The sequence below is a fragment of the Syngnathus typhle genome, linkage group LG8 (genome assembly GCF_033458585.1).
Source record: "Syngnathus typhle isolate RoL2023-S1 ecotype Sweden linkage group LG8, RoL_Styp_1.0, whole genome shotgun sequence".
Classification (NCBI taxonomy): Eukaryota; Metazoa; Chordata; class Actinopteri; order Syngnathiformes; family Syngnathidae; genus Syngnathus; species Syngnathus typhle.
Window position 1 is genome coordinate 1733794 of NC_083745.1, and position 27798 is coordinate 1761591.

General features: G+C 48.7%; 1 protein-coding gene across 3 annotated transcripts; it reads right to left on the bottom strand.

Moving 5' to 3' along the window:
* Positions 1-33: 33 nt before the first annotated feature.
* dlg5a (discs, large homolog 5a (Drosophila)) lies at positions 34-27503 on the bottom strand. Of its 3 annotated transcripts, XM_061285162.1 has the most exons (34): positions 27270-27503; positions 26707-27099; positions 16424-16492; positions 15287-15461; positions 14951-15094; positions 14542-14725; positions 13482-13741; positions 12964-13276; positions 12458-12688; positions 12129-12313; positions 11932-12057; positions 11321-11453; positions 10603-10730; positions 10351-10526; positions 10189-10292; positions 9374-9466; positions 8116-9129; positions 7508-7625; positions 7301-7445; positions 6969-7099; positions 6759-6848; positions 6507-6675; positions 4641-4803; positions 4428-4561; positions 4162-4326; positions 3913-4096; positions 3336-3484; positions 2732-2902; positions 2283-2473; positions 2055-2198; positions 1761-1888; positions 1460-1569; positions 1097-1206; positions 34-1031 (listed from the first exon to the last, which is right to left on the bottom strand). In XM_061285162.1, the coding sequence occupies exons 2-34, from the start codon at positions 27011-27013 to the stop codon at positions 928-930; spliced, it is 6048 nt and encodes a 2015-aa protein (XP_061141146.1). In that variant the 5' UTR covers positions 27014-27099; positions 27270-27503; the 3' UTR covers positions 34-927. The 3 variants fall into 3 exon arrangements, with proteins under 3 accessions (XP_061141146.1, XP_061141147.1, XP_061141148.1); XM_061285163.1 differs by having other exon boundaries at positions 7002-7099; positions 26707-27503; XM_061285164.1 differs by lacking the exon at positions 16424-16492 and having other exon boundaries at positions 26707-27503.
* Between the last annotated feature and the right edge of the window lie 295 nt (positions 27504-27798).

Genomic DNA, 27798 nt, shown 5'->3' on the forward strand with positions numbered 1-27798 from the left:
CGTCCATGGAAACTGCTACACCGAGTGAGAGTGTTAGGGCCATGATGAAAAGTACCAAAAAAAAAAAAAAAGACGTCATTGATAACTGTAAAGTCTTCGCATTAAGAGAGGAAAACATCGTTTTACAAGAATAAAGTTATATTTATACAGGAATGTCATATTATGGGAGGGAAATGTCAGCATTTTCCAAGATTCAAGTGAAACTAAAATAATAGAGGGGCAAAAATAAAGACACAATTGTGCATCATAATATAACACGCAATGTTGTGTTTGTCTCATCCCATGACAAAAATCCACAAATGAAACAACTCTCAATTTAGTCAAATAAAATGGTAGTGTTTTAAAAAACAAAAACAAAGTTAAAGAATGTTTTAACATAAAAAACGGGCACTATTCGTTACCTTTTCATATAAAGCAAATAATTATGTAAATATTAAAAAATGAATCTCATTGTTTTTCTTATGTACAAAAATAACCTTATTCTTGTAAAATGACAACTTTTTCCACTTTCATTCTATTCCATTTGAATTTTTTTTTTCCTGTCCCATACTTTTCCTTCCCACCTTTCGGCATGGCCCCAATGCTCCTTTGCTAGGTTGTGAACATAGTGTTAAGGTTCTGCGTATACAACAGAGGGCGTGGAGGCTGGATTAGGCTCACTAGAGTCAATATTGATCACACACACACACACACGCAATTTGAGCACACATTCAGCACACACACACACACATATACACCACCAATGAGTCCTTCAGGAAGACTGAATGAGCTTGAAGGTGGAGAGCCAGTGCTACGTGCCTGCTCTGAAGGACTTGGGAGAAAATAACAAAAAATAGATATCAATAATTTACAATGTAGTGTACCTTATGTATGTTGTGAGGAAGCTTTCATGAATTAGTGTTGAGGACGAGCGCTCCTTTCGCCTCGCTAAGGGCAGCCGAGCGGAGTCCACAGGACTTTACTTTGTTCTTGATCCACTATGGTCATGATCTGAGTGCAAATGTACGGGAGGGAGCCACCTTGGACAATACCTGCGATGGAGACGCGTTGCGTTAAACACACTTTTCCAAACGTATACGCGTGCGCACGGACACACCTGTGAAGAACTTGCTATAGTCTTGCTCGATCTTCTGCGCGCTTTCATACTGCTCCTTGGAATGTTTCTGAGACACTTTGTCTCGCAGATAAACAGGATCTTTCTGCTCCCTGGGGACAAACGGAGACAGACACATGAGCTACGAACGTGGAGTGTTAAATTGTTTTTCACCATTTCTGTTTTCCTGAAGATAAAAAAAAAACAGAGCTATCTTTCAAAAATACAAGATACAAATAATACCAAAAAAAGAATCATTCTTAAAACAGTCTTGCTGAGATGAGGCACATTGTAATTGATTTATGAGAATTAACATACAACAATGACATCCAGCCATCTCCTTGTGTGTGTTATGATGCCACTTACTTGATCTGCTTGGCATTTTTGTAGCGAACAAAGACAACAATGGGATAAATGTGAATGCTGTGGAGTCTCTCGATGGCGTATGGCGCAATGTCCAGCAAACAGTGACAACCCTGCAATGAAAAACAAACAAATCCCTCATAAACCAAAGGGGATTTAAAAAAAAAAAAAAGATTTGCTGTTTGCCGGCATCTTTATTTCACGTCCGCGATGAAGTACAATAAACCCTTATGGCAAGAGATTAACAACAGACAAATGCAGAGTTCTCATGTCGGATTAAAGCTCGTTGAAATGGGGCAAGTACCTTCTCGGTTATTTCCTTGATGGACGCGACTGTGGTAACGTCAAAATGGCCGCTGCGGCGCTTGTAGTCGATGAAGAGGCAGTCCTTGACGCCACGCTCAATGGCTTGTTGGGACGCCTTCATCACCTCTGCGGAAACAAAGAGAAATGAAAACATTTCTATTACATTGTTTTCTAAAAATGACTTGGGCAATGATGCTATTAGAAATAATGTTAGGTATCTTCAGCCATCTAGTGGAAGAGCATTGTTCTGGATCATTCCCTGCGCAAGAATAAAGACCAAAAAAAACTTCACCTAGCACACATCTGAAGAACTTCCCCGGAGACTCTTTGACTAGCATCTCTTTGATGGGGTCCGTCAGCGGGCCAAGGACCAGAACGGGTCTAGGAGAGGCGCACTCCACTTTCTGGACTCTCTGGTAGGCCAGGCTAACGCAGTCTATAAACACAAAGTACACACGTGAAGATGCCATCAGCGGGGACTTCTGACACCGTCGGTCCGTGTGCTCGCTCGCTCCCTCACCTTCCAGGAAGGGGATGGAGTCGGTGCTGATGGCATCCAGAGCCACCGTCTCCTTGCTGTCTTTGGAGCTGCTGCGCTTGTGCTTCTGCTTCCTCCTGAAGAAGGAGCGGCGGGCGGCGGCCGAAATAGTCTTGCCAGATTCCTCCTTCATCTCCGTCACGCTGTGCCGCCGGTAGAACTCTTGGTCCATCCTGGAACGTCGGAGTTTGTGTTAATTGTTATTGTGAAATCGACTCAAGTGCATAAACGTGGAAAACAATGTAGCCATCGAGAGCATCTTCCAACTCTGTCAATACTGAAGAATTAGTCCATTATCGCTTATTTCAATAAAGGTTTTTTTTTTTTTTTTTTTTTTAAATGGCATTTCTAATTGATATTAACTATCATGGATTTACTGGCATTAAATGACTAAGCATTTGTTTGTATGCAGGTCTGTTTTCTCAACGCACATGTACTTGCTGGGGATCTGCCCCCTCTGAATCTGCTGCGCGTTCTCATCCAGCTGCCAGGCCATCCACGTCCCAAAGCTGCCCTTTGGTAACGACTCGTCCACGTAGAGGATGTCATCCTTCTTGAACGTCAGGTCGCCCTCCGCCTCGCCCACGCGCTCATAAAGTGCTCTGGATTGGAGGGGAGTAGAGATGGCCGGTTATGTTGAAGATGGTGAGGAGAGACGAGCGGCAAGTTTGGCGAGTGAACTAGACAACGAGGACGAGTTTATCCACACGTGCTGTGAGCCCTGCTCGTGTCCCGCTGGAGCCTCCAAAGTCATTTTATCTTTGACAGCCAGGCGGACCGAGTGTATTTACTGCACATGACATCACCAGCACACTTACCTATATGACAAGTGACTGCGGCGGCGGCGGCAGCTGCTGCCCCTCCCCTCCCCTCCCCTCCCCGAATCACAGAAAGGATGAGGGACGTAATTGGTTAGATGAGAAAAATCCCTGCTTGTTCAAGGGCCACTCTGGCGGCTGCGCTATTAATAGCAACGTATCGTAGAACCACACGGGGAGCATGCGTGGTGCAATGTGCAAGTGTGTGTGCGTGTACCTAATATAAAAGCCATCTCCTGGAACGTCTTTGAGCACATTGAAGTCATCCGCCCGATGCTGCACCTTGAACGCGACGGTCTCGGCCGGCTTCAACATCTCCACGTAGACTTCTTCCGCCGTCTTGTTCTTCATATTCACCGAGTTATACTGCAAAATGAGCCAGGGGCGAAAGAAAAGGAGTGAGATTACTGGCGGTGCGGGTTTACCTGAGAAATCATTTGCTGAATCTTACGTGGTCGGCATAAGCTTTTAGCGGAATTAAAGAGGCGCCGTATTGATTTGAGCCAGCGGGAAGGAGAAGAGCAAACAGGAGGGAAGATTGAAGGACAGAAAGGGTGACGGCGCTGAATGCTAATTCCATGAAGCAGCTCCATTCGCCAGGAGATGTTTTGCTATTTTACCCGCAACTACATTGCCCCATTGCCCAAGTGAGATGACAAAATACTGGCGCTGAGATTAATTGAACGAATGAGCAGTTGGAAAATGAAAGGGGCCTAATCTAAAGAAGACATGACAGGAACAAAAAGATGCTCGAAGTAACCCTTTGGCACTATTTAGGTCCGGAACTGCCATACCTCCAGAATGAGGTCGCCGGGTCGCAGGCCGTCGGCTCCTCTGGCGGGACTGTCCTCGTCCAGACTGTCTACGTAGACGCCTCGCAGGTTCCCGCCACACAGCGTGATTCCCACCTCTACTCCCGGCCGGTGCACCGTCACTAGCCGCGGCTCGCCCGCCTTCCCCTTGCTATCGTAGTGCGATCTGGGAAGCAACGATAGCGAGCGATATGGTGTTTTGCTCTTTCGTCCTTTGGAGACTGTATTTACCTGACATAGTTGCGGGGGCTGGTGGTGGGCGTGGTTTGCTTGGAGGACGGCGTGAGGGTGCCCTCGTCCTGCTCGCTGAGCGTGTCGATGGCGGAGTGATTTTCCGGGGTGGCGGCGCCGCTGCCCTGCGGTGTGGACTGAGTACTGGCTGGCTCCAGGCGGGAGCTGTAACCAAGCACAGAAGCTAAGCAAGCGCTTCGAGTGTTTGCTAAGTCTTCCTATGGGTTGTTGCTGCATTCAAATCAAACATTTCGATATGCGTGTACCTGGAGCGAGAATGGTTGCCCAGCTGGTACATGTGTGGGTTGTACTGGGCCATGATGGTGACGGTGTCGCACTGCTGGCCAATGATGAGTCGAGCCTGCTGCTCCGTCGCGTTTCGCAAGTTGATCCCATTGAACTGAAAAAGGAAGGGTGAAATTAGGTTTGCATAAACCAGGCGCTATAAAAATAAAGTAGGCTAGGGCGAAGTAACTTACCTCCAGTAGCTGGTCTCCGTACTCCAGTCCCGCTTGGTGGGCGATGCTGCCTCCAGTTACTTTGGAGACAAAGATCCCGCCGTTTTCCCCGCTTACGATGGAGATGCCCAGAGGCTCGGCGCCTTTGTGCACGATGACGTTGCGGGGTTCCTCCAGGTAAGGCCTGCGAGGAAATCATTTGCTCTTTTTGTTTGTCCATTTTTGAATAAAAGAAGGAAAGGCTCAGGATTTCACAGCGGTTGATGTTTCTTTCAACAAATTGATAAAAAAAAGGCCATTTCCTCAAAAAGTGGAACCGATCCAATCGCAGGGCACAAAGACAAACATGGACAATTTAGAGTCAAAGTGGATGTCACTATTTGAGGAAAATTGCCCGTTTTCATGTGTGTAACATCAGTTTCCATTGAGTTACCGGGAGGAATCCCAAAATGATTAGCGGGTGATGGGTGTGTGCGTAACCTCTACAAACATGGCGGGATTGGGCATGGCGCGGAATTCCATGAAGGAACATCAGAGGGATGGATTAGCAGCCAGAGACGAGGGCCAAAGAGAGTGGCGTACAAACACGGCCAAGCCCAAAAGCTCACGGTTGAGTAATACTCGTAATGCCGTTGCGTAACATACACACTGCAGACTGCAGGGCTTGCGGCCAATGTACACACATGCATATTGACCGTGTGGACGACACATGCAATATCTGAGAGGGATTTCCGCCACGTGAAGGGGGACAAGTGCAGACAGGATCAACACATGTATTATGAATACAGTGGTGCCTTGAATTAGGAGCTTCGTTTGTTCCGTCACCGCGCTTGTAACTCAAAAGTCCCAAAATACAACACATTTTTTGCAAAATGTTCTTGAATAAGAAAAATAGCACTAGCTGTATTGCACTACATGAACAGTAATAATATAATATATCAAATGAATCTGCATCGTGAGATAATTAAATTCTTGTCTTTGTAACTTGGCCACAAGGGGGCAATATAATGCACAGAAGAACGACACCGAGCTGTCACTATTGCTAAAATCTCCTTCTTTTGCTTAAAACTCAAGATTAAAAAAAAGTATAGTAGTTCAAAAGAATGTATTTGCAGGTTGACTTATAAATCAAAGTACCACTGTATAGTCAAAGCGAAGTAGCAATCGTACAAGAGGCCTCCTCCTGGGCTGTTGGAATGCAGCATGCAGACGACTAGCAATCTACTTTTGCATTCAATATGCCGCACAGGATTTTCTGCCTCTGCCCGTGGCATCTGCCTAACAGTAGACAAGCGGGTGAACGGCGGGGGGGGGGGGGGGGGGGGGGCGGTGACGGGAGGGGCGAGAAGAAGGCGTCGCAATGCCAACGGCGCCGTGAGGCAAAACGAACCTGAGGCACCTGAGAGAGGAGAACCTCGGCCTCGCGGCCAGAGGAATCCTCAGAAAAGATCGGTTACGGTAAAGCGATCTGGAAAGCGGAGGTGTGGCGGAGAAGCGGGAAGCAGAGAAGAGAGGGAGGACACACACACACGTCAAAGTGAGACGGCAACACACGTGTGATTCACTGAAGGCTGCCGTCGTGCCGAATGAGAACAACAACAGAGAAGCAAATGATGAGCACGGACGGGAGATGGAAATTCTTAATATCGCTGAGGGGCCGCAGTGGCTCTGACAGTGATGGACCTGTTGCTTGGCAACACCTTTGGAGTCTTCAAGGAGCATCTCGGAGGCAAGTGTTTGAGATGATCCTTATTATCATCCTCTCCGTCATCTCTTTAACTCAGTGCGCTCTCATCAACTTGACAGCAGAGCCAAAAACGTCACCGAGCATTAGAGGAGCGCGGATGTGGCGCCCAGACGGGAATGGACGGATTAGCGCTTTCCTACCTGTCCTTCCTGCGCTCGCCGACCGGCACCGGGCTGACCGAGATGCGAGGTAACGTGGAAATGGAGCCTTGCGATTGGTTGCTGGCGAATGACGATGTCTCCAGGTTGAGCGGGGACTGCGGCGGCGTGATGAGGCTGGGGCTGCTGCACTCTGAATGCGAGAGGGAGCCTGTGGGGGGGGGGGGGGGGGGGAAGCCAGAAACAACGTCTACCTATGAAAGAATTGGAACATTTTACTCAGGAGTGCCGTACCTCTGTCTGACCCCAGCATGGAGCGAGGATAGCGGGGAGTGGAAGGGATCTTGATTCTCTCTGCCCGGTACTGGACATTATTAGAAGAACCTGTGGCGGAAAGGTAGATGGCAGAGGAATGAATGGGGGCAACGTCCAAAAAGCGGATCGGGACAAGGGAGTGTGCGACCTTCACACGGACGCCCATGCGTGCGTGCGTGCCAGACTGACCGAGTCGTGAGCTGGAGGGCAGTGAGTGTGTACCGTGTGACGCTCGGCTGCCGCGTGACGACGATTCGGTGAAGTCGCCGCCCCGCTTCTGCTGGCTGAGATCCAGACTCAAGCGACCCTGATGTTGAGGGCTGGCAAAGGAAGAGGAGGCATGAAGCTTTGGGAAATGAAATTAGGCGTACGATTGCGGGAACATGCAAGATGTTTCAATTGACGGGCTGACCCCAAGAGCCACTGTAAAACATTGAAGCAAAGCCACACTAACTTTTGAAACTATTAGTCATCAGTAGATGCCCCCTGAACCAAAACGAGAAGCGCAGGGAGGAGATCACCTGGTGGGCGCGTGCTGGTGACAGATCTGGGAGGCGACTGACGGACAGTTGCCGGTATGGACGCGATGGCTGCGCACCGTGTACACGGGATTCCTCATCACGGCCGTCACGGCGGGGCACGGAGACAGACCCCTGTGGGCCGAATCTGACGAGACAACGGATGGTGAGTTGGGTCGAGGTTGCAGACGGAGCGGTTGAGAGACTCACTGGGAGGGAGGCCGCCGTTGTAGACGCTGGGCACAAAGCCGACGCTGTGCCGATGGGAGCGGCTGGGGGAGGAGCGCAGCATGTCCCGTGGCTCCGGTGAATGCTCGTCAGAGTAGCTCTGTGACACATGACAGGAACTGGTGAGTGTTCTCCCCCTTAGGCAAGAAAACACCATCAAGCACCACGAGGGGGGGGCGGCAGCATGACATTGGGGTGCTTTAAAATAAACGTTTATCTCCACTGTTGTGGTCCGGGGGCTGTCTACTTCTTGGCTCGCTGGTTGACTGAGCCCCGGGGAGTGAGTCAGCTCCCGGGCTGGGTGCTTGGTGTCAGTGCAGTACTATCGATCACTCTGACACGCTGGCTCAAAAAGCAAAGTCCTTTGGCACAATGTAGAAGGAGCTGTAAATTCTGAGGGTGGAAAAAGATGCAGGCTTTGGCCTGATGCGAAATGTGTCTCTATGTTGAGAGCCCGCACACCTCTGAACAACATAGTGTCACTTTAATAAACAAGCTATTGATCTATCAGAGGGGAGGAGGCGCGATGATTTGAACAATGGTGATTTAGTGCATTGTTATCCGAGTTTTAATTCACTTAACGGACTGACCTGGAACGCGGGAAGAGTGATGGTCTGCGGCGTCATCCTGCGGCGAAGGGCGGGGGCGGATTTAGGTCGCGGCCTTTTCACTTCTTGATCTTCGCCTCGGGTTCGCCCGATGTCCTCGTCGCAGGATTTCCGCGAGGTCAGGACTTTGCCGTCCAGGAAGTAGTGGTTGCCGTTTCTGTCTCGCTCCCGCTCGCCCGCCGCCGCGGAGACGCCGCCGCCGTCGCCTTTGCCGTCGGATGTGATGGTGCAGTCGGACGCGGAGCTGCTCTGATGTTTGTGTTTGAACTTGAAGGAGTCACTGCGGGTGGGGGGCGTCGGTGGGGTGGGGGTGGAGGAGGAGGAGTGGGAGTCGGTCTTTGAGGGCTGGGGGGAGTGCGCCGCCGCCGTCGCCATCTGATTGGCCGCCATGTACTCCAGCTTAGAGGAGGGCGTCTCAGGGCGTTTGAATGTGTCCGGGTCGAAGATGGACTTCCTCTGCTTGGGGGATTTGTATATGGAGAGCTGCGCCGCCGCCGCCGAGAGTGGGCCGCTGTTATCCGGCGCCACCGACATGCCCCCCACAACCATCTTTGGCCACGTTCCTCCGCTGTGCTTCCTGTCCTGCGCCGCCGTCTCCATGGTGAGGCAGTCAGGTGCGGAGACGGGCTCGAACGGCAGCGAGGACGGCGCCTTGGAGTAGGGACAGCACTCTTGGAAGGCGCTGGGGCCGTAGCGGCCGGCGCCCAAGTCGGACGCCGGCCGCAGGCTCGTGGCGTGAAGAGAACCCATGGAGAAGGGTTTGCCCATGTCCCCGTAAAGCTCATCGGGTTCCCCTCGGCGCTTCCTCCTCTCGCCGGAAATGCCGCTCGTCCCCATGTCAGGGCAGAAGATGTCCGTCTGCGTGGAGCTGTTGTGTTTGAGGTTGCGGCTATTCCGGGAGTGGATCTCAGACGGGTGGATGCGCCCGTTGGACTTGTCCGATGAATCACGCAGACTCTCAAAGATGTTCTGGCCGGATGTACTGTGAGGGAAAAACTGCGAGGCGGAAGGCGGACATGTCAACCACTGGTTGAATTTCATCCAAACGTGCCTTTCATTAGCCAAAACATCAACTTTGTGCATGTCACAATGATAAGAAATGAATCCCAATGAACAAAGAACGCACCCTTCTCACAAGACCCACTTACGCAACTGCTATGTAGGGCAAGAAAAAAAAGGAGGATGAAAGATCTTTGAAGGATTCAGGAAAAGAGGCTGAGAGAGCAAGTGTGCGGCCCACCTTCATGAGAGAAAGGCTGAGGGAGTCTCGGCAGTTCCTCAGCAAGGCCTCGCACTCTGTCACCGACTTGTTATCCAGAGCGATGCCATTTATCTGGGGAGAGGAGATGACAGCAAGAAGGACGGGTCCTTCTTCATTAAGGTGCTGCGCTTTGTGGCTTGACATTTCCTGTCAGGCGTGCGCTTCAAAGCCATGTAACGCAGGTGACAGAGCAACGCCCGGGGATTGAAACAACGGTGGAGGAAATCTAGGCCAGCGTGGTTGGGCGCGCAGGACCTCAATCGTCCCATTTCCATGAGATTGTTGAAATAAGACGCTCGGAGATAGGAAATAGAAGGGGGATGTCATATTGGGCTAAGATTAAAGTTGGTCTGAACAAGGAGATGAATGCATTTGATCAAGTCGTGAAAAGTCTCTTTTGCCTTCCGGGTTTGACATTCAAGCAGTGAAGCGGACATCTTTTCTCAAATCAAATGACTGGTCAATTTTTGGACGAGACAAAGTTTCAAGCGTGATTGCAGATTCAACTCGAGGCCGAATTTATAGTCATCTTATTATCAGTGCGCCATTTCACCTCCAGAAGCGGCGTGAGCGTTTAAGCGAAAATAAAAGAATTCACTCTTTTTTTTCTCCCCCCCCTCTCTACTTTCCATACTTATCTGAGTTGCGTGTAACGGGGTGGAGAAAAAAAAGCCCAAAGGAATAGGAGTCAGATACAGCGTGATAGATTTAACAGAAGGCAGCATATATATATATATTTTTTTAATGTGAGGAAGAGAGAGAGAGGATTTGTGAAAAGTTAGTGTATGACTCACAGCGATCAGTCTGTCTCCAACAGCGAGTGTGCCCTCTCTGGCTGCCGGGCTTCCCTGCACCACTGTGGTGACAAAGACGCCGTTTTCTAGCCCTATTCCGCTGTCTGGAACACATCAGCCATTAAGTACTCGGGGATGAATGTTGTCAAATTCACAAGCTACCTTTGTGCCCCATGAGGTTGATGTGAACGGGAGTGAGCAGCCTGCCCCCGAGAGATCTTCTCCTTCGTACCACCATGTTGATGAGCCCCCCGATGTTGAGGAGCGCCTTCATCACCTGCTTCCTGTCCTTATTGGTCAGGTCGATATCGTTTATCTTCAGTAACCAGTCGTTCACCCTGGAAGCGCAAAGGAAGCCGTGGAGTCTTACTTAAAGGACGTCAACGGGGAGCTCCCGGATACGAGCGCGCTCACCTTAACCTTCCGTCTGCAATACTTCCTTTGTCCACCCGCGTCACAAATATTCCACAGTCTCCCGGTAAATATGGATCATTTACCCCCTCGGCTATATCGAACCCAAGCGCCTTCAAGTCCATGTCGTCCTGTAAATTGCACGCCTTCAGTAAATGTCCTTAAGTGTCACACGTGTACAGGGTAAAGTTAAACACTGTGGTAATTACAGTTTTTCATTTGATAATAATAATAATACATTCAATTTATATAGCGCTTTTCAATAACCCAAAGACGCTTTACATGGAATAAGGAAAAAAAGAGTGGGGGGGGGGGGGGGGTAGAGAGACAGTAGGTTATCTCATGATTGTTTTACCTTCCTGCCCAACAAATAAAAAGAATATATATATATTTATTCAAATGATTACTTGACTTGAAAGAGGTGAGTGGTAGAATATAGTACGTTTTAAATTGATTCGAGTGTTCTGGAAGATGAATAGGGCTATCTTTTTTCCCCCTCAGAATTCTGACTTTAAAAATTCTGACATTAAAATGAAAATTCTGACTTTAATCGCAGAATTCGGAGAGTAAAATCAGAATTGAAAGAAAGAAAAAAAGTCAGAATCCTGTCAAGTTGTTTTTTTTCTTCACTGACTTGGGTTACATTGTTTCAATCAAAATGGTACAATCAAAGATAAAAATAACCTCCGAATTGAATCCCGAACCAGAAGGCAGCTCTTACCCTGTCCTTCTCAAATTCCACAACCTCAGTCTCCCACTCAAGGGAATCGGTGTCGATGGCAGAGTCGTGAGAGCTGTGGGCCATCAGCTGGCAGAAGTGGGCCTCCTTCTCCAGCTGCCCTTCCATTTTCTCCCTTTAAGAACCAACATGGTCAAAGGTCAGCCGATGGAGGATGAAAACAGATGTCAGCTATATTTTTAGTGCGTGTGCATGTCCAGTAGTGTGCACATAATGACGTTTGAAATAAATGCAAGCTTGCTGCATTCTTTGTGATTTTCTGCTTTGCGGCCTAGAAAATCATATGCCTACTCATTAATCTGAATATCTGCTCTCTGAGTGATGCCCTGAAGGTATGTGTGACCTTAAAGCAGCAAACTGCAAACTATTTGGACTAATGTCCATGATTCCCACTACAGGCCAGCAGAGGGCGCTTTTGCATGCCATATGGTCCAATCCTATCCAACTAACAGTTGTGTTTTAGGATTACATTTTTAATCTTGGCAGGACAGACCGCGTTGCTCTGTACTCGCTCACACGGAGGAGGATTTTGCTCGAGGTTCTTGAGTTCATTAGTCTTTCCCACAAGTGATGGCCGGAACGAAACGACTCACTTCATTTCTTTGAGCTCTCGCAACGCATCGTTCTTCTGCTTCCTCATGTCGTCCAGATTCCGCAGGGCGTCGGCCAGATCGCTGACCGCCCGGTCTCGTTCCCGGCGCAGGTTGTCGCACAGTGTCCTGCGGAGAAGGGTGACCTTGTGACATCTAGTAAGCTTTCATAAGAAGTGGCCAAGTCACAGCGGCCACACCTGATGCTCTCCCTCTCCGCCACAATTTTATCCCGCTCTTGGAAAGCCCAGTCCCGTCGACACTTGGCCACCTCGGTCTCCTGCGAGGCCTCCTTCAGCTCCTGGGACATGGCCTCGTACTGTTTCCTCAGCATCTCAATCTCCTTGTTGGCACGCTCCATGTCGAGCGTGGCCGAGTCTTGTTTCTGCACCAGTGCGTTTCATTAGTTGGCCATATGTCATATTCGTCCTTGACTTTTTTTAGATTTCAGATAAATAAGAATTGCTGATGAGATCCTATCGCAATTCAATGAGGTCCTATCGTACGATTCTATCGAGGGCCGGCTCACCTGCCGGGCTTGATAGTACTCCCGAAGGAGCTGATCCCTTTGAATGATGGCCTCGGTCCTCTCTTTGCGCGCGACGTCTCGCTCCTCTCGGACCATCTCGATGTCCTTGCAGGCCTGGCTCAGCTCTTTCTGTGTCTCGGCTTTGTCCTTCACCTCGTGGCAGTATTTCTCCAGCAGCTCGTTCCTTTCGCAGATGGCCCTGTCGCGGTCCACCAGCGACGAGTTTAACTCCTGCAATGGGAAAAAGTCAAGAGCCGATGAATCTCGCTGGCGGACGGGCGGGCGTCCGTCCAGCACATTCTTCAAAGAGGACGAAAGGTGAAACTATTTTTTGATGTGGCCTTTATTCCAGCACATGGTAAGTTAATGTTTCATCATCTTCCTGTGACAAACTCACTGATGCGCGCTTCAGGCAGAAACTAAAAAGGTACTTTCCCACTATGGGCAAATATGGGCAGGCAACATCTCAGCTGCTTCAAATACACACGTCCAGCTGCATGGCGTACCTGTCGGAGCGCTTCCAACTCCTCGCTGGCCACGACCCTTTCCGACGAGGTGTTTTTCAGCCGGGCCTCGGCCGCCTCCAGCTCCGTCTGCAGCTTGTCCAGCTCCTTGATGACCTGGTCGCGCTCGCTCATGATCAGGCGGTATTCGTTGAACACCGAGTCGCGCTCCTCCTTGTACTTGTCGCAGTCCTTGGCCGATTTGAGCTGGAGGTTCTTGTAGCGCGTCACCTCCGACTGCAAGCGCTCCATCTCGCGCTGGAGCTCCTTGTTCTGAGCCGACGACTTATTCAGCTCCTGCTGCACGGAATCGAACCTGTTGGGATGAAATTGTAGACATGCAGATTGTAAGATGATGCTGAGCAAAATATCTTCATGCTTCAATCCTGTGGAATTACGTCTCGTATTTTCCGAGGCCAAGCAACAATGACTGGATTGCCCTTGGCAGATGCTGCTTTGGGATGAAGAGCTTGCTTGAAATAGCGTTTCACACATATAACGGAGACAGGTCGCGCTTTCACCTCCTCATGGAGGTGGAGTACTGCTGCTGGTAGTGCATTGCCGAGTCCCTCTGTATGAGCAGCGCGTCCATCTGCTTCTGCAGCCGTCGGGTCTCCTCCTCGGCCTGCTCCAGGCGGCTCAGGTCCGTGTTGTGCGTGGCCACCTTCTCGCCGTAGCGCTTGCTGAGGGCGTCGTAGTCCTTCTTCACGCCCTCCAGCTTGTCCATGGCAGTGTCGTACAGTTTGTTCAGCACCTCCGAGGAGCCCTTTTCTCGCATGACCTGCCATGTACGACAAACATTTGGATTTTGAATGGGCAGCAGGTGGCAGTAAAGAGCAAGCATTGCTCTCGCCTTTCACAGCCACATCCAAATCACAACGTTACCATGTGTAGGTTGAAGAGGAGCACTATACATTATTTAGACGTGCCAGTGCACATGACTGGAGCAGCGAACAAGTCAAATCAAAGGGCTCGCAATATCAACAGTAGCGTGTGTCCTTGAACGTGCATTCCTCATTGGAGTGAATATCTCATGATAGTGATCTTCCTGAAAAGGCCTGCTAAATTCGTGCGGGAGCGGCAATGGTCGGGGGGGGGGGGGGGGGGGCTGTGTTGACCTTGTCTACGCAGCATGTATCCTCATCTTGTAGCAAGATGCTTTGGGGCCGTGTGTCCCTCGAATTTTCCCTTTGTTGACCAGAGTGCAGCAAAAGTCACTTCTTCAATGCACACATCAAAGAAAGACCTGGGCAATCACTCGCTATCCATTCAATTGTCACCGGGCAACGTTTGAACTCATTGACTGCCATTGACGGCTATAGACGTCAAATATCCATTTGAACTGGGTTGGCAGTGAAGACGTTAACAAAAATGTCAAAGTATATTTTTATAATACCGTCATTTTATAAGTCGCACCAGCCATAAAATGGCCAAAAAAAAGTGAAAAAGAACATATATATGTATATAAGTCGCTCCTGAGTATAAGTCGCCCCCCCACCCAAACTATGAAAAGAAAAAATACGCGACTTATAGTCCGAAAATTACGGTAACTCTCGTGTGTCCATTTCTTTGTGAGCATACCTGCTGCTGCTGCAGTCGGAGGTCGGACAACTCCTTCTGGTCTTGAGCGTGGAGCCGCTGGAGCTCCTCGCAACTCTGCTTGAGGTGATTGTGCTCTCGGACCAGCTGAGCGTTGTCCCGCCGCAGCGTCTCCATCTCCTCCTTGAGCTGCGTCTGTTCGCCCAGGACGCGGCTGTGCAGCATGCTGGATGAGAAGAAAAGCGAGCATGAAGTGACATGCCAAAGGTAAAAAAATAAAGGGCTACGTGATTTGATTTATGGCCCCTTTTTGCTCAATGCAACCCAAAAAGTCACAATTACAAATATTTGGGTTCCATTGTAATCAGAATCCAAGGCGTTATCTTACCCCAGCTGACCAATCAATAAGTTATGTAGTATCAAGAGAGATTTGGCAACCAGGCCTACTCACTGGTAGAAGTCAGCCTCTTTGACAGCCTCCTCGCAGCGCTTGAGTGTTTTGGTGTGCTGGTTCTGGAGAGACTGCAGATCTGCCATGGCTCTCATGCACTGGCTTTTTAAGCGCTCATAGTCATGGCTGGCTTTGGAATTCGGCCTTAAAAGAGAGACGCCACAAAAAAAAGGAGTCGACGGGGAGAATAGCGGAGACATAACCAGACCTGGGCGCAAGGACAGTAAAGAAAGGGTTGAGATTCCTCTCGTAGGTGGGAGGCGCGAAAAAAATAGAAGCGCTGCTGATAAGAAATATTTCATAGTTGGCCTTGGAAAAGGACGCTTGGCTTTCTACCTGCAGTCATCGAATGTGGTGCCAGGCGACGCCAGGGCCAGACGCTTGCGGAGCTCGTCCCGCTCCCTGGTCACCTGGCGGAGCTGGAACAGGACGGTGTCCAGGTGGTCGGGGGGCGGCCGGTTGTCATTGATGGCAGGGGGCGGGGAGGACGCCTCGCCGTTAACGGGCGACCCTGTGACAGCCATGTCGTGGTCGGACACAGGACAAACCTCATTCATGGGAACACTTCAAATACAAACATGTTTACCAGCATTTTTTTATCTTCAGTGCCTAGTGCTGGCCAATATCGTCAACAATGTCAGGAAGCGCGTACTTATCTATATCGGAGTGCATGCGGTTTTGAAAAAAGCTAACGATTCAATTTCACCATTGCAGTGGATAAGTGGAACGAAGGAATTGCGTCGATTTGCAACTTGAACAAGGGGTTGTGATTCTAACATCATCCTCTAGGGTTTCTGTGGTTGACTTCCCATGTGCTGTAAATCCCGACAGATGTATCTTGTAATTACGAGACGTGTAATCAGTGAAGGGGGAATGTTAAAAGTGAAGCTACATCGCCATTTGGGGAGCGTGTGCTTTTGGTGTGGTTTCACAAAGCATTCCTTTGGTTCGACTCGACTTACTATAAAGGCTTACAAGACACTTTGGATTCTCTGCCAAAGACACAAGCAAATGTGTCACTAAGGAGTCGGCGCTATACAAAGGAACGCATCCATGGCGCGCAGACTTGGGGCAGGAAATTTGAGGATTAGGTTCATCTTTGACTCAACAGTTTGGCCCTTCTGAAGGTTTACGTAACGCAGCTGAGTCATTTGGACCTTCGTCAAAAGCGGCAAAAACACGCCGCTGATCTCTTAAAGAAAGGGGGAGGACATGCCAAGGGTTTTTCAGCGCCCCAATGTAGTTCAAGATGGAAAATTTTGGAATCTTCTCCAATTTCCTTCTACATCCCGTAAATCATGACGGGCTCATTTAAGCACAATTGCCAAAATGCCCAAGCTCAGGGGTGTCATCAAATATTGATATGATAATGTTTTATTAAAAGATTCATTAAGCTGTTTTAAAATTGGGTCGCTCCGTGTCTATCACATGCTCGCTTGAGTCCCGCAAGGACCGAGCGAGCCCATTACGTACCGACGCTGCTGAGGGAGCTGCTGCTCTCCGAATCGGACGGCATGGTGGAGAGGACGCTGTACGTCGAACCTGGCAACACAAAGCACAATTCCGACATGCGTCAAATTGACGGAGTTGCTCTTAGGCCCGCTTTGGGCCGTATTGCCGCCGCGATCGAATCGGTCGAAGGCTTAGGTTGGGGGTGAAAGCCACGTCGACGTTCTTCCTCGGCAGACTCCACATGACATGTTTCTGCCGCACAATGTCACAGCTCAAATGGGATTTTCTCTTTTATCATCCACGTGGCGCACGCAACATGGTGAGGAAGGATAATTCTTCATGTCAACGTGCCGTTAAGATGCGGCGGTATTTTTGCACGGAGAGGATGTGCAGTCGTTTGTTCCACTGCAGAGCGTCTGCTCTAAAGGGCAACTGCAACCTTCCAGCAACATGAGCATTTTTTTTTAACAGTCCAAAAATGGAGCTTGGATTTGTGATGCAGAAATGCTTTTTTTGCCTACATTGTCGTCTGACTTTAGGATCCGCTGAACATCAGTTTTAGCATCACTGGACTGGATCAAGTTTTTGTCTCTGCTCTAAAAAAAAGAACATCTTTATTTATTTTTTACAACACTCAATTAAAAAGTGCTGTTTCCTCCTGCAGTGAGAACCTGACGCCCCTCCTCTCTGAGGCCAACAAAACCCTCGTGCATCCATCAAAGCTCGTAAGTGCCAGTAAATCACAAAAGGAAAACAGATCTGCCGGTGCGTGCCAGCCTCCTCTAAATGGGCCTCGACGATAAACGGTCAGTGGCGCTGAAAATCTTTTTCAAACGGCACGAACATCAATAAAAAAGGTAGGATTTTAAATTCGGGGGGGAAAAAAAAAAAAAAAGCACGCCATGTGTGCGTGTGAGCTATATTTACCGAGTCACACAAGTTCCCGTGAAGCGGGTTTAAGAGATGGCTGCTTTTGTAAGCAGCAGGCAACAAACCCGTGCCAACTGTTCCCTATCTCCATCTCCATCTTTGCCTTCCCACTGGGTTTGAGCCACGCTCTGGCTCCAGTCCTTCCATGTGTGACAAGGCCAAGCCTAATTAAGCGTGAGCGAGACCGGGCCACTCCATCTTAGACCGAGGAGAGGCCGAGGGGGGGGGGGGACGGCAAGGGGGCACACCGGGAGACGGCTTGGAGGCGAGGCGAGCGGGTGAAAGGATGATAGTTGCGCCACACAAAAAGAGATGACGGTTGTTTGAGAGAAAAAAGGGAGGATACCCAAGTCAGATGGGTGGGAAGAAAAAAAACCTTTTAATCTGTTCTGGTGATCCGCGCTGCTTAACACATTTGCTGTCGAGCGCTTTGATTTGCTCCCAGCGTATGAAGCAGATTCCAGGCTGTGCGTTCTTACATGGCCACAAAAATAAACCCTCTGAACTCATTTGCATGGTTGCGAGAGCTGACTTCTTGAACCCGCCGCTATCTGCCTGAGCGAGTCTCGCGCTAAACAGACATAAGCCACGGCGAGTCTTTAGCAAAACTCCTCCGCGGGCTAAGTCCCCCCTTTTTTTTTTTTTTTTTTTAAATCCGAAGCAACCTCGCTGGAGGCTGACAGGAGAAAAGCGGGAAACATTGCTTTTTGTTTGAAAGGCACTCAGATGAATTAAAATAGTCCGTAATCCCTGTGACAGAAATTACTCAGCAAATGACTCAACAATGCGACCCGGATTTGCTTGCACCGTAGCGGAAGTGACTCCACGTCTTCATTGCGACTCAGTTGCCTGAATAAGTGATGAGGCGGCCGCCGATTCCGATTCAGAGATCAATAAATGATAACGCCACGTCTGCGCTTCCAATATCCGGCATAACACTCCCACAAACGGGAGGATTACTGGGCCAATCCTCAGGATTTAGCCACACGGACAAAATGTTTGGATGAGAATTGCGAGCTTACAAGCAATTAGCTCCAATGGCATCTTTCTGGAGGTCCGCGGGCTGCTGTCCGAAGCCCGTTTCATCACAGATACTAATTAACACCATCGGCGTAAAATGCGAGTGATCATTTGTAATGGCCGTGTCAATAAAGATTTAATGTCAAAAATGCAATAAAAAGAACCAAAAAGGCATCGGGTTGAATTGTGATTTTGACACATTCCATTAGTGACGATTAGATGTTGATGGTCTTTGGGAAGGAGACACAGGAGGTGATAAATGTAGCCTCGGAGGACCTGAGGCAGCCTTAGCCTGTTGCTATGATCTAAATAGGTCAGGAGAGGACTCGCCTCTACCTTCGGGGGTCTCGCTACCCCTACTCGCTTCGCCGCCTTCTCTCCCGATCAAGCGATGTGCTCGGCGGCCGACGCTCGCTCGCTCACTCTCTTCAGATGAATAGATGAGGTGTTCGACCACATAAGGCGAGGTGACACGTGTTGCCATGGTGAGGCCGGATGAGGAGAGGCAGAGGCGAAGAGGGCTGCGAGAGAGCGCGAGGAGAGAGAGGCTTGGCGGGCCTTATCAAACAAAGACGCAAAGTCTGGCTTGGACTGAAACTGAATTATTAAACGATTCCAGAAAATCAGCACGGCTGCCAACTGACACACAAAACGCTCTGATAAATATCTTGATGGGAAGCGGCCGACGCGTGAAACCTCCGTGCCGATACGATTTGTACTTGCGCTTTAACTACGCCAACAACGCAGGGTCACGCGGTCAAGAAACAAAAAAAAAAAACAACAACCCAAAACACACAAACCAAGAGGCAAATAAAAGCATCTGTGCTTCCTTTGACACGCCTTTAAACTGGAGAAGCGTGCGATAATATCGGTTAAAAAAAAACATGGCCGGGCACGACTGGCTTGTTTTATGTTACGCTTAAGTGAGACGGCGGGATGGTGTGTGACGACAAAGACGAGAAAGCAAATTTACATCCCCGACCTCTTCCGCTGCAGTTTATGGAGCATGCGAGCTATTGGACTGAGCTGGTGATTCATTCCTCTTCAACCTCAGCTATCAATACAGAGCACCCCAATCAGGAATGGCCATTCGACTTAATTGATTGGGTGAGATGGGGTAAGGGGGACAAGCTTCAATCATGATCAGCGGGATGGGAAAAATCTCTTGGTGTAAAATATTCTCAACGCTTCTTTGAAACAAGGGGCCAAGTCAATGGCGCCGCCGGTATTGCAGTTCCCACACAAAGAGCGGTACCAATGGTCATACTGATCACTGCCGGGTGATTTAAACGACACGGCCAGCAGTGAGCCAGCGTGGGAATGTCACCAGAGACACCGGATTAAAAACTGTGACCCCCCCCTCCGAAAGATTTACCCGTCGGTGATGCACTTCATCAGTGTTGTGTGAACTTGTTTCCCAAGAGCTTGAAGGCAACAGGCTTAACAAGATGGCCCATTTAAATGTCACCAGTGTGACTCAAAACAAAATGGTAGAAGGAGTACGGTTGAGTGTCTGTGAGGGAAAAGTCCAATAATGCTTCAGAATGCTCCAAACAAAAAGGAGTTTCTTCCATGTGTCTCATAAACGCCAGTTTTATGGGGAACAAGACTTTTGGGAGAGAAAAGTTCAATGGAGGGACTGTTTGAGAGATTTTTCCCCGAAACAAATAATTTAGATCACGGAATTGAACAAGATTCTCGCCTTTTGCATTATAAATCCGGCAGTTAGTCTTTGAATAACACGCTGGAGTGTCTCTTGCTGAATTTGACATACCGTAATTTTCGGACTATAAGTCGCAGTTTTTTTCATAGTTTGGGTGGGGGGACGACTTATACTCAGGAGCGACTTATATACATATATATGTTTTTTTTTCACTTTTTTGGGCATTTTATGGCTGGTGCGATTTATACTCCGGTGCGACTTATAGTCCGAAAATTACGGTAGTCTGATCTAAGACTTGTACAACATTAAACTTTGTTGTTGTGGTATCATATTTTGACTATTATCAGAATCGTTAGCGCAGCGTTTGCGAATCGAATTTAAAAGGTTGATTTTTAGAGACGTCTGACAATCGGAAGTCTGACCGGAAAGAAGGAATCCCCCTCATATTTGTCCCAATCCTGACTTGACCCACAGTACTTTTGGTTTTTTCCCCCCTGTTGTGAGCTTCTCGACTCTCAACAACTAAAATGCTGTTTGACTTCTCCAAAACGTGTTTGCGTTCCATGTTCTATCCGCTAAAGTGCGCAAATACAAGTTTAATGGCTCCATCCGACTCCCTCCCTCTGCTCCCAATAAGACGTGAAATGGGCCTTACTTGTGCTGGGCCAACATTCTGGGCAGCGAGCCAGGGTAGCTTCACTGCTGATGCAAAAAGGGGCGAGAATCTGATTTCAGGAGTCCACTATGCTCAGCAGAAACATAAAAGATGTCCAAACGGGATGACTCCATGAGCCGGGATTACTCGGCGGCACGCACAGTGCCTGACTCATGGCTCCGTGTTCTTCTGGGCCCCTGGTCAAAACCCAGCCACCCACCTCTTTGACTGTGGGGTTTGTCACGCTGTTTGCTCTTTGACGCACAAGATAAAAATGATCTTTCGCGAATAGAACCAAACAGTCACGAAGACAAAGTAAGGTCTTCGGCCGAGCAAAGCTGTCGGAACCACTGAACTGGCGTCACGTTGAAATATACGTCCCCAGAGTGCAATCGGGTCTGCTTTATTATCAGCCAACCTTTATGGGTCTCCACGCTACAAAATAAGCTCTCGTTCAACGTAAGAGGAGACATCACTTTTGTCCCAAACATCTTGCCCGTGCCAAGAGGCGCGAGAACCAAAGGGTGAGAAATGTCTTCAAAATGTCCGCCAAATGGGAGCTGCCGGGGAGAAGCCCGCCTGAGTGGAAGCGAGACACAAATGGAATTTTGGACCATCTTTCCGACATTCCTTTCATCTGTAGAACAAGGGGCCGGTGTGTTGATTTAGATCGACTTTACACAGTGTGCAGAGATAATTCGCTGGACCTTTGTAGAGGTCGAAAAATATGCCGAGAAGAATTCGTCAGACTGAAGATAGGAATCAAATGGAACCTCCCCTGAACTCATTCACCGCCGTCGACGGCTATAGACGTCAAAGATCAATTTCAACCGAATGAGTTAAAGTCTAACTGACATTCAGATCAAACCGGTTGACATTTCAAACAATCTGATCTCGTGTCGTGATGTCTTTTTGTTTTCGGTGGACAAACACTAATTAGCTGCAAACTAGTACAACAAAACTAACTTTATTTGTCAGATCCAGCACGAGGGTTGGGAGATTTTGCAATCTGGTCTTGCAAAATCATGCCTTGTCCAGAAAAATAAGGGATCAAGTACTGTCAACTCATTTGCTAGCCATCACAACACTCAAGCCAGAGCCTCACGTGACCCGGGCGGACAAATGGGTGCAGGTGTCGGCTATACAAACGAAGGAGTTGCGGATTAAACAGATGGAGAGCCGACGACACGTGCCAAGAGCGCCGGAGGGAGCTGGACGCCCGTACTGCGGCAGGATAGCAAAGGATGGAAGAAGAGACAGGGTGGGAGGTAAGGTAACGCAAGGTCAAAAAGCGGTTTATTTCCATGACATCACAAGGCGAGCAAATATTTCCAAACGGGCATTTCCGCTCCAGTCGCTACTAGAAAAGCGCCAATTGAGGCCAGCTGTGGTGTAGATAAATTTAAAGCAAAAAATACACAAGAGACATGCTTAATAAAACCGCAGGATTAAATTGGGAGAGTAACACTGAGACCCAGTGGACACAATAAGGTCAACCTCTTATTAGCTCCTTTATAGGCCTTGATGGATTTATTGAGCAGCATCTCTGACAAGGACGGCCATGCTAGCCGAGAAGCTAATTACAACTTGTGTAAGGCTGCAATTATTTTGTTTGTGCGTTCAATCTTTAACCTTGTTCTTAAGATAAATAGAGTCTTTATTCATAAAAGGCCAACAATTTGGCTTTGGAAATCATGACTTGCTAAGGCTTCTTTCACACACGGTTCAAGTGACACGATTCTACTTTTGACTCTTGGCACAATCGGATTTGAATCGACTGAATTCGACACGGAAATAACCAGTAAAAAAAAAAAACAATCCGTATCGGCATTCCTGCACTTGGAGCCGCGGCGGAAATCCGATCTAAGATGGCAACCTGTGCTGCAGGTTGAGCGGCGATCTGGCGGTGCGATAAAAGTGCCTCGTCCAAAACGTGATGCGCTCCAACGCCGTCAATCAAAGAAACGCTGCGACGACAATCGACCGCGGGTGAACCCCGTGGCGCTGGGCGAGAGTGTTGCGGACTGGCTGCGTCATGGCACGACAGCTCGCATGTAGAAACGAGCACCCAGATGCACAAACACTGAGGGGGGGTGGAGAAGTGAGGCCAGGTTCAGCCCACGGGAGATATTCAAAGTCAGCAGTCATGACAGCGGCGTTAAGGTCACAATTCATTCCGTCGTTGCCACTGCTTTATGGAGTGGGAAAGACGACACACACACACACACACGCATGCACATGCGCAGAGTGTCTATGCGCTGGGCTGCTGTACACAACAAAGTGCTGAACAGGCTCTTTCAAACAAAAGGCCTGTTGTCTCCCCTTCCTCTTTGTATCGCCATGCTCTTCTTCTGTCTCACTGGCGTGCTGCAAACATGGTTGAAAGAGCAACGCATCCTCCATCAAGGCCGCACAAATAAGGCCGGCGTATTTTCTCAAATTGAAATCTGCATTGCGGTGGAGCCTCCATTCATCACTGTCTACTTGGAACAATAAACGCTTCACCTGAAATAAATGCCTCGTTCCTCGCGTGGTGCCGGCCGGGCTGGCAATTACTTTTAATCACCCTTTGTGTACGACTAGACCTAAGGCTGTTAATATATTACAATACTGATCGAATGGAATAATATTGGCAAAGGATGTTTGACCACAAACGGTCCAGCAACACATGCAAACAGAACTAATGGGAGTCAAAAGTGCGGTCACAGAAAGCATTAGAGTTCCAAGTCAAGGTCGCACCCCGTAATAATGTGAATTCTGTAAATCAACAAGCCTACGGTGGACCCGATTCGGTCCATCCTCAATATTGCTAGCGCCTCGCGAGGTCATCGCAGGATTTAGTATCGAAAAGGTTGCCAGATCAAGTAAGGGAAAAGGACAAGAAATCAGGACGAGGAGAGAATGCAAGAGGGCATCGAGGACGCCGCAACTTCTCAGCTGAATTTTGCTGCCCTCTGCTAGAAGTGCGTTTATGTCACTGTCACATGGCAGCGTGCGAGTCCATCTTCAGGTCAGTTGACAGCTTGGCTGCGTAATCAGCTTGCGGCCCTTTGCATGAATATGAATCTGATTATATTTACTCGGCGGACGAGGACGTGCCGAATGACTCCCGTGGCTCGCGGTTTAATGAGTGACTTTGTCAAGAAGGGGATAAACGACACGAGAGACACACGCACGCAGTCCTCCGGTATTCTGACGCACGCCATGACCGGCGTCGGAATAATGAACGACTTGTTTGTATGTTTGTGAGAGTGTGAAGGGCTTGCCGAGGCCTAGCCATCTGAATTTGGCACTCGGGAGACGGGAAGACAGTTTCAGTTCATCGGTGTAAAAAGGAAGAAACTGGTCCATTCTCAGTTGACCAATCAACAAAAGGCAACGTGACAAGTTCCAGCCATGGCAAGCGTACCATTGCCACTGGTTGCCAGTTCCCAAAAGAATACCGTATTTTCCGGACTATAAGGCGCACCTAAAAACCTAAAATCTTCTCAAAAGCCGACAGTGCGCTTTATAGTCCAGTGCACCTTATATATGGACTAAATTCCTAAATTCAAACTGGCCCGAAGCATTGTGTCATGAAATCAAGCATAAGTGGCCTGCTGAAAACTATGAATCATGAATCAAAAAGACTATGGATCATTATTTTGTGATTATAAAGTCATTTGTTGCATCTGAAGTTGAAATAAAAAAGATAAAATGGAGAATGATTTGATTTGGATTAGAAATCTGACATGATGCATTAATGGTGCGCCTTGTAGTCCGGTGCGCCTTATATAAGGATTAAGTTTTAAAATGGGCCATTCATTGAAGGTGCGCCTTATAGTGGGGAAAATACGATACAAATATTTGTCAATCACAGTGGCTTCTTAAAAATAAATATTTGTTTCATCATCCTTCGATCAACCGTTCATTCTGTTCCCAATTCGTCTTTCCCCATTGAAATGAATGAAAATTCCATTAATCCGTTCAAACCCCCAAATAAATGACAAAAAAATTCTTTTTTTTTTTGTTTTTTTTATCATGCAAGCTCCACGAGCAGAGAGCAGGTCGCTTATCAGTGAGATTAATCACACACTCATTTACCCTCTGCGCTCGAAAGGCCTCGCGGAGCCGAGACAAGCGAGCGAGCTCGGGAAAGCTTGCGTTCCGATATACAGTGGGAGTGCCCGGAGGCTTCGTCTTTGCTCTCTCCCTCTCAAGTGCACTTAAAAGGCGGTAATCGCATCAACCGAATCGCTACAGCAAAGATAATGACAATAACAGGAGGGGGGGGGGGGGGGGGGGGGGGAAACCAAAACACTCAACGCTCCAGTCGGAAGACGGGCGGCCAAGGAGAGCGGGGCGGCGGAAGCGGAGGGCTGCAAAGGCGTGATAATAACGACAGTTTACTTCAGCCAGAGAGGCAAAGGCAGGGCTTAAGCCATAACTACAGGCTGAGATGCACGATGAACATCCTCGCTCCTTGTACACACAAGGTCAACACACTCGGAGAACACTTCTGGCCCTTTAGGGACACAATGATACTTTGATGTCATTCGCCACATTTGGAATAGGGCTCAACAATTTAAGGAATTCAAACCCACAAGTAATTTAAAATTGCTATGGCTGAACTTTTAATGGGGGGAAAAAACACGCTGATTTTGCATAAAGTAAGCTGTAGTTTTTAAATCCAATGGCCGTTAGAGAAATAGTGACAAGGCAAAATCATTTCTTTTATCGGATTAAAGGATTTGATTATTGGTAAAATCGCTTCTCTGGGAATCTTCGATAACTGCAACCCAACTTGAACCAGAACCTGCTTTTGATAGTAGAAACACTTTGGAAAGGAGCCATTGACCCCTTTTGGAACGACATCGTACTTTGAGGGACAGAAAACGTGTAAAGAAAGACTCGCCGACGGGTCAGATCACGGACAATGTTGGCAGCCGCGATAAAAAAAAATGAACAGTATTTTAGGATCAGCGCTAATCCGCAGCTGTGACAATCAATGTGAGAGGTATTACGGCTTTGGGAGGGATTGGCAGTAGCAGACCTAAACGTTTCAAACAAAGCTTTCCCTATGCCAAAACGGATGGAGTGGGGAGTAGCTCCATCTCCCGCTTACATTGGGGTCTCTAGGCCCATCCTGCTTAGAGGTACCGTGCCGGCCGGCGGAAAACGAGACCAGCGCTCACACATGTTCGCTACAAATGAAATATACTTTCATTAAGGTGTGGATGGATTGGGGCGCTGAACGTAAATCAGGCTGACGCGTATGTGCGGGTCGACGTGGTACGACGGCGGTACGTTCGTTGTCATGGAAACAAGTCAGCCGACCTAATGCGCCGTGACCGCGACGCGCCACAGACAGAAAACTTGATGCTGATGTCGCCGAACCGACGCTGGGAATCGAATGGCATCGCGCACTGAGCGGATGTCGCTTGTCAAACAACATGAATCATAGCTAAGGACGGTGCCGTCGACACGGATTTGGTTCGATGGTTCACAAATTTAATTCGATGGGCGACTGTGGATAGAAGACACAGATTGACATGTGGACAACAAAAGTGATGTATCTCCTCTTTTAGTTAATAGTCAGTAACGTTATATTTGTCTACATGTGTTGCTCCACCATTTTTGCAATCTCAAGGTACAAGTGTACATTCCGAACCCCACATATGATAATTAAGCAGAACAATCTAGCCATTTTTATCCATCTCAGGGGGCTGCCATTTTGCTTTGTACTCCCACTTGTTGTCAAGTGAAATAACCTGTTTTGTGAGTCCGACCATGTGATGCTGGCAAACATCCTTAAATGTTGGGGCTGTCACAGATCTTTTCAGATTGTGTGTAGCCGGCCTTAAGGGAGAACTTGTGGTAAGCTTTGGTGGCCCACTTCAAATGATACGGAGGGCCAATCACGAGCCAGAGGCTTCACGTTTGACACCTGAAAGACCTCAAATTAGAAAATGGATGGATTGAGATGTTGCAATGGAATCAAATTGCCCCCTCTGGAAGACCAGCCAGGTCAGAGGCAACCAAGAGCCCATTTCCTACCGGTGTTGTGGTCCACGGGCCCTCCGCCGATGTTACCGCCGAAGAGGACAGCGTGCAGGTCGGGGTATGCCTTCTCCAGGGCCACGCACAGGTCCAGGAAATGGTCGCTCTCCTTGTTCGTCAGCATCTTCAGCAGCAGCTCCACTTTCTCCGCGCTGGACGAGCAGTTCTGGTCCAGCTCAAAGCGGTCGAGTTGGCTGAGAGCCCCCGAGACGACGAGCAGCTCGATGACACGGTCGGCGTCCGTGATGGACTCCACTAAGTTCGGGTGGCACTGGTCGAGCAACTCTTTGTGCTTTGGATCCATTGCTACGCGCGGTGGTGGTGGTGGTGGTGGTAGTTGGCGTCAAGCCTCCTCCTTAGCTTGTCTGAAGCTAACGCGCTGGAATATCCCTAAGCGATCAAAAGTACCGAGAGATCGGGGAACTTAAGTTAGTTGGCCGGAGCGGCATCTGGAGAGGGTTGTTTAGAGCATAGTAGTGGGAAAGGCACAAGGAGCCATATTGGTTGCCCGGGGCTGTTGACTGCACGAAACGAAACAGCGATACATTGTCCCATCTTACTCGCGTGTGGCGGCGATTCACGTCGTCTTCCGCCTCCTTTCCGAGTAGCGACACATTTCTCTGCCCCGCTCTCTCTTCTCGCGAAGCATTCAACGCGCCCTCGGACGAGTCGATTGCTGGCTTACGGGGAGGGAAAGGAAGCAAAAAAGTCATGCAACTCCGCCGCCGCCGAGCCTCTGCTCCACTGTATCCTCCGCCATGTCTGGGCAACTCAGCAGCTGCTGTCCGCTGTCAATCAAGGCACCGTCCAATGCCCGTATACGGTAAAAGAGGCGGGGCCTGTTGGATAACACGCCCACCTTTTCAATGGGCGTGAACGTGACCTCACGTTACGTCGGAATTAAAATAAAAAGTGACGATGGAGAAAATATTTGAGATTTGCAGTAGATGCTGCATTTAAATGATTAAAATTCAAGAATATAATTTTTTTTATCCTCGTATTTATTCTCAGTGAGAATGAGGGCTGATATGAGGCATTTATCTAAATAAATGCGAAATCATTATCTAAAACACAACTATGTGTACAGTC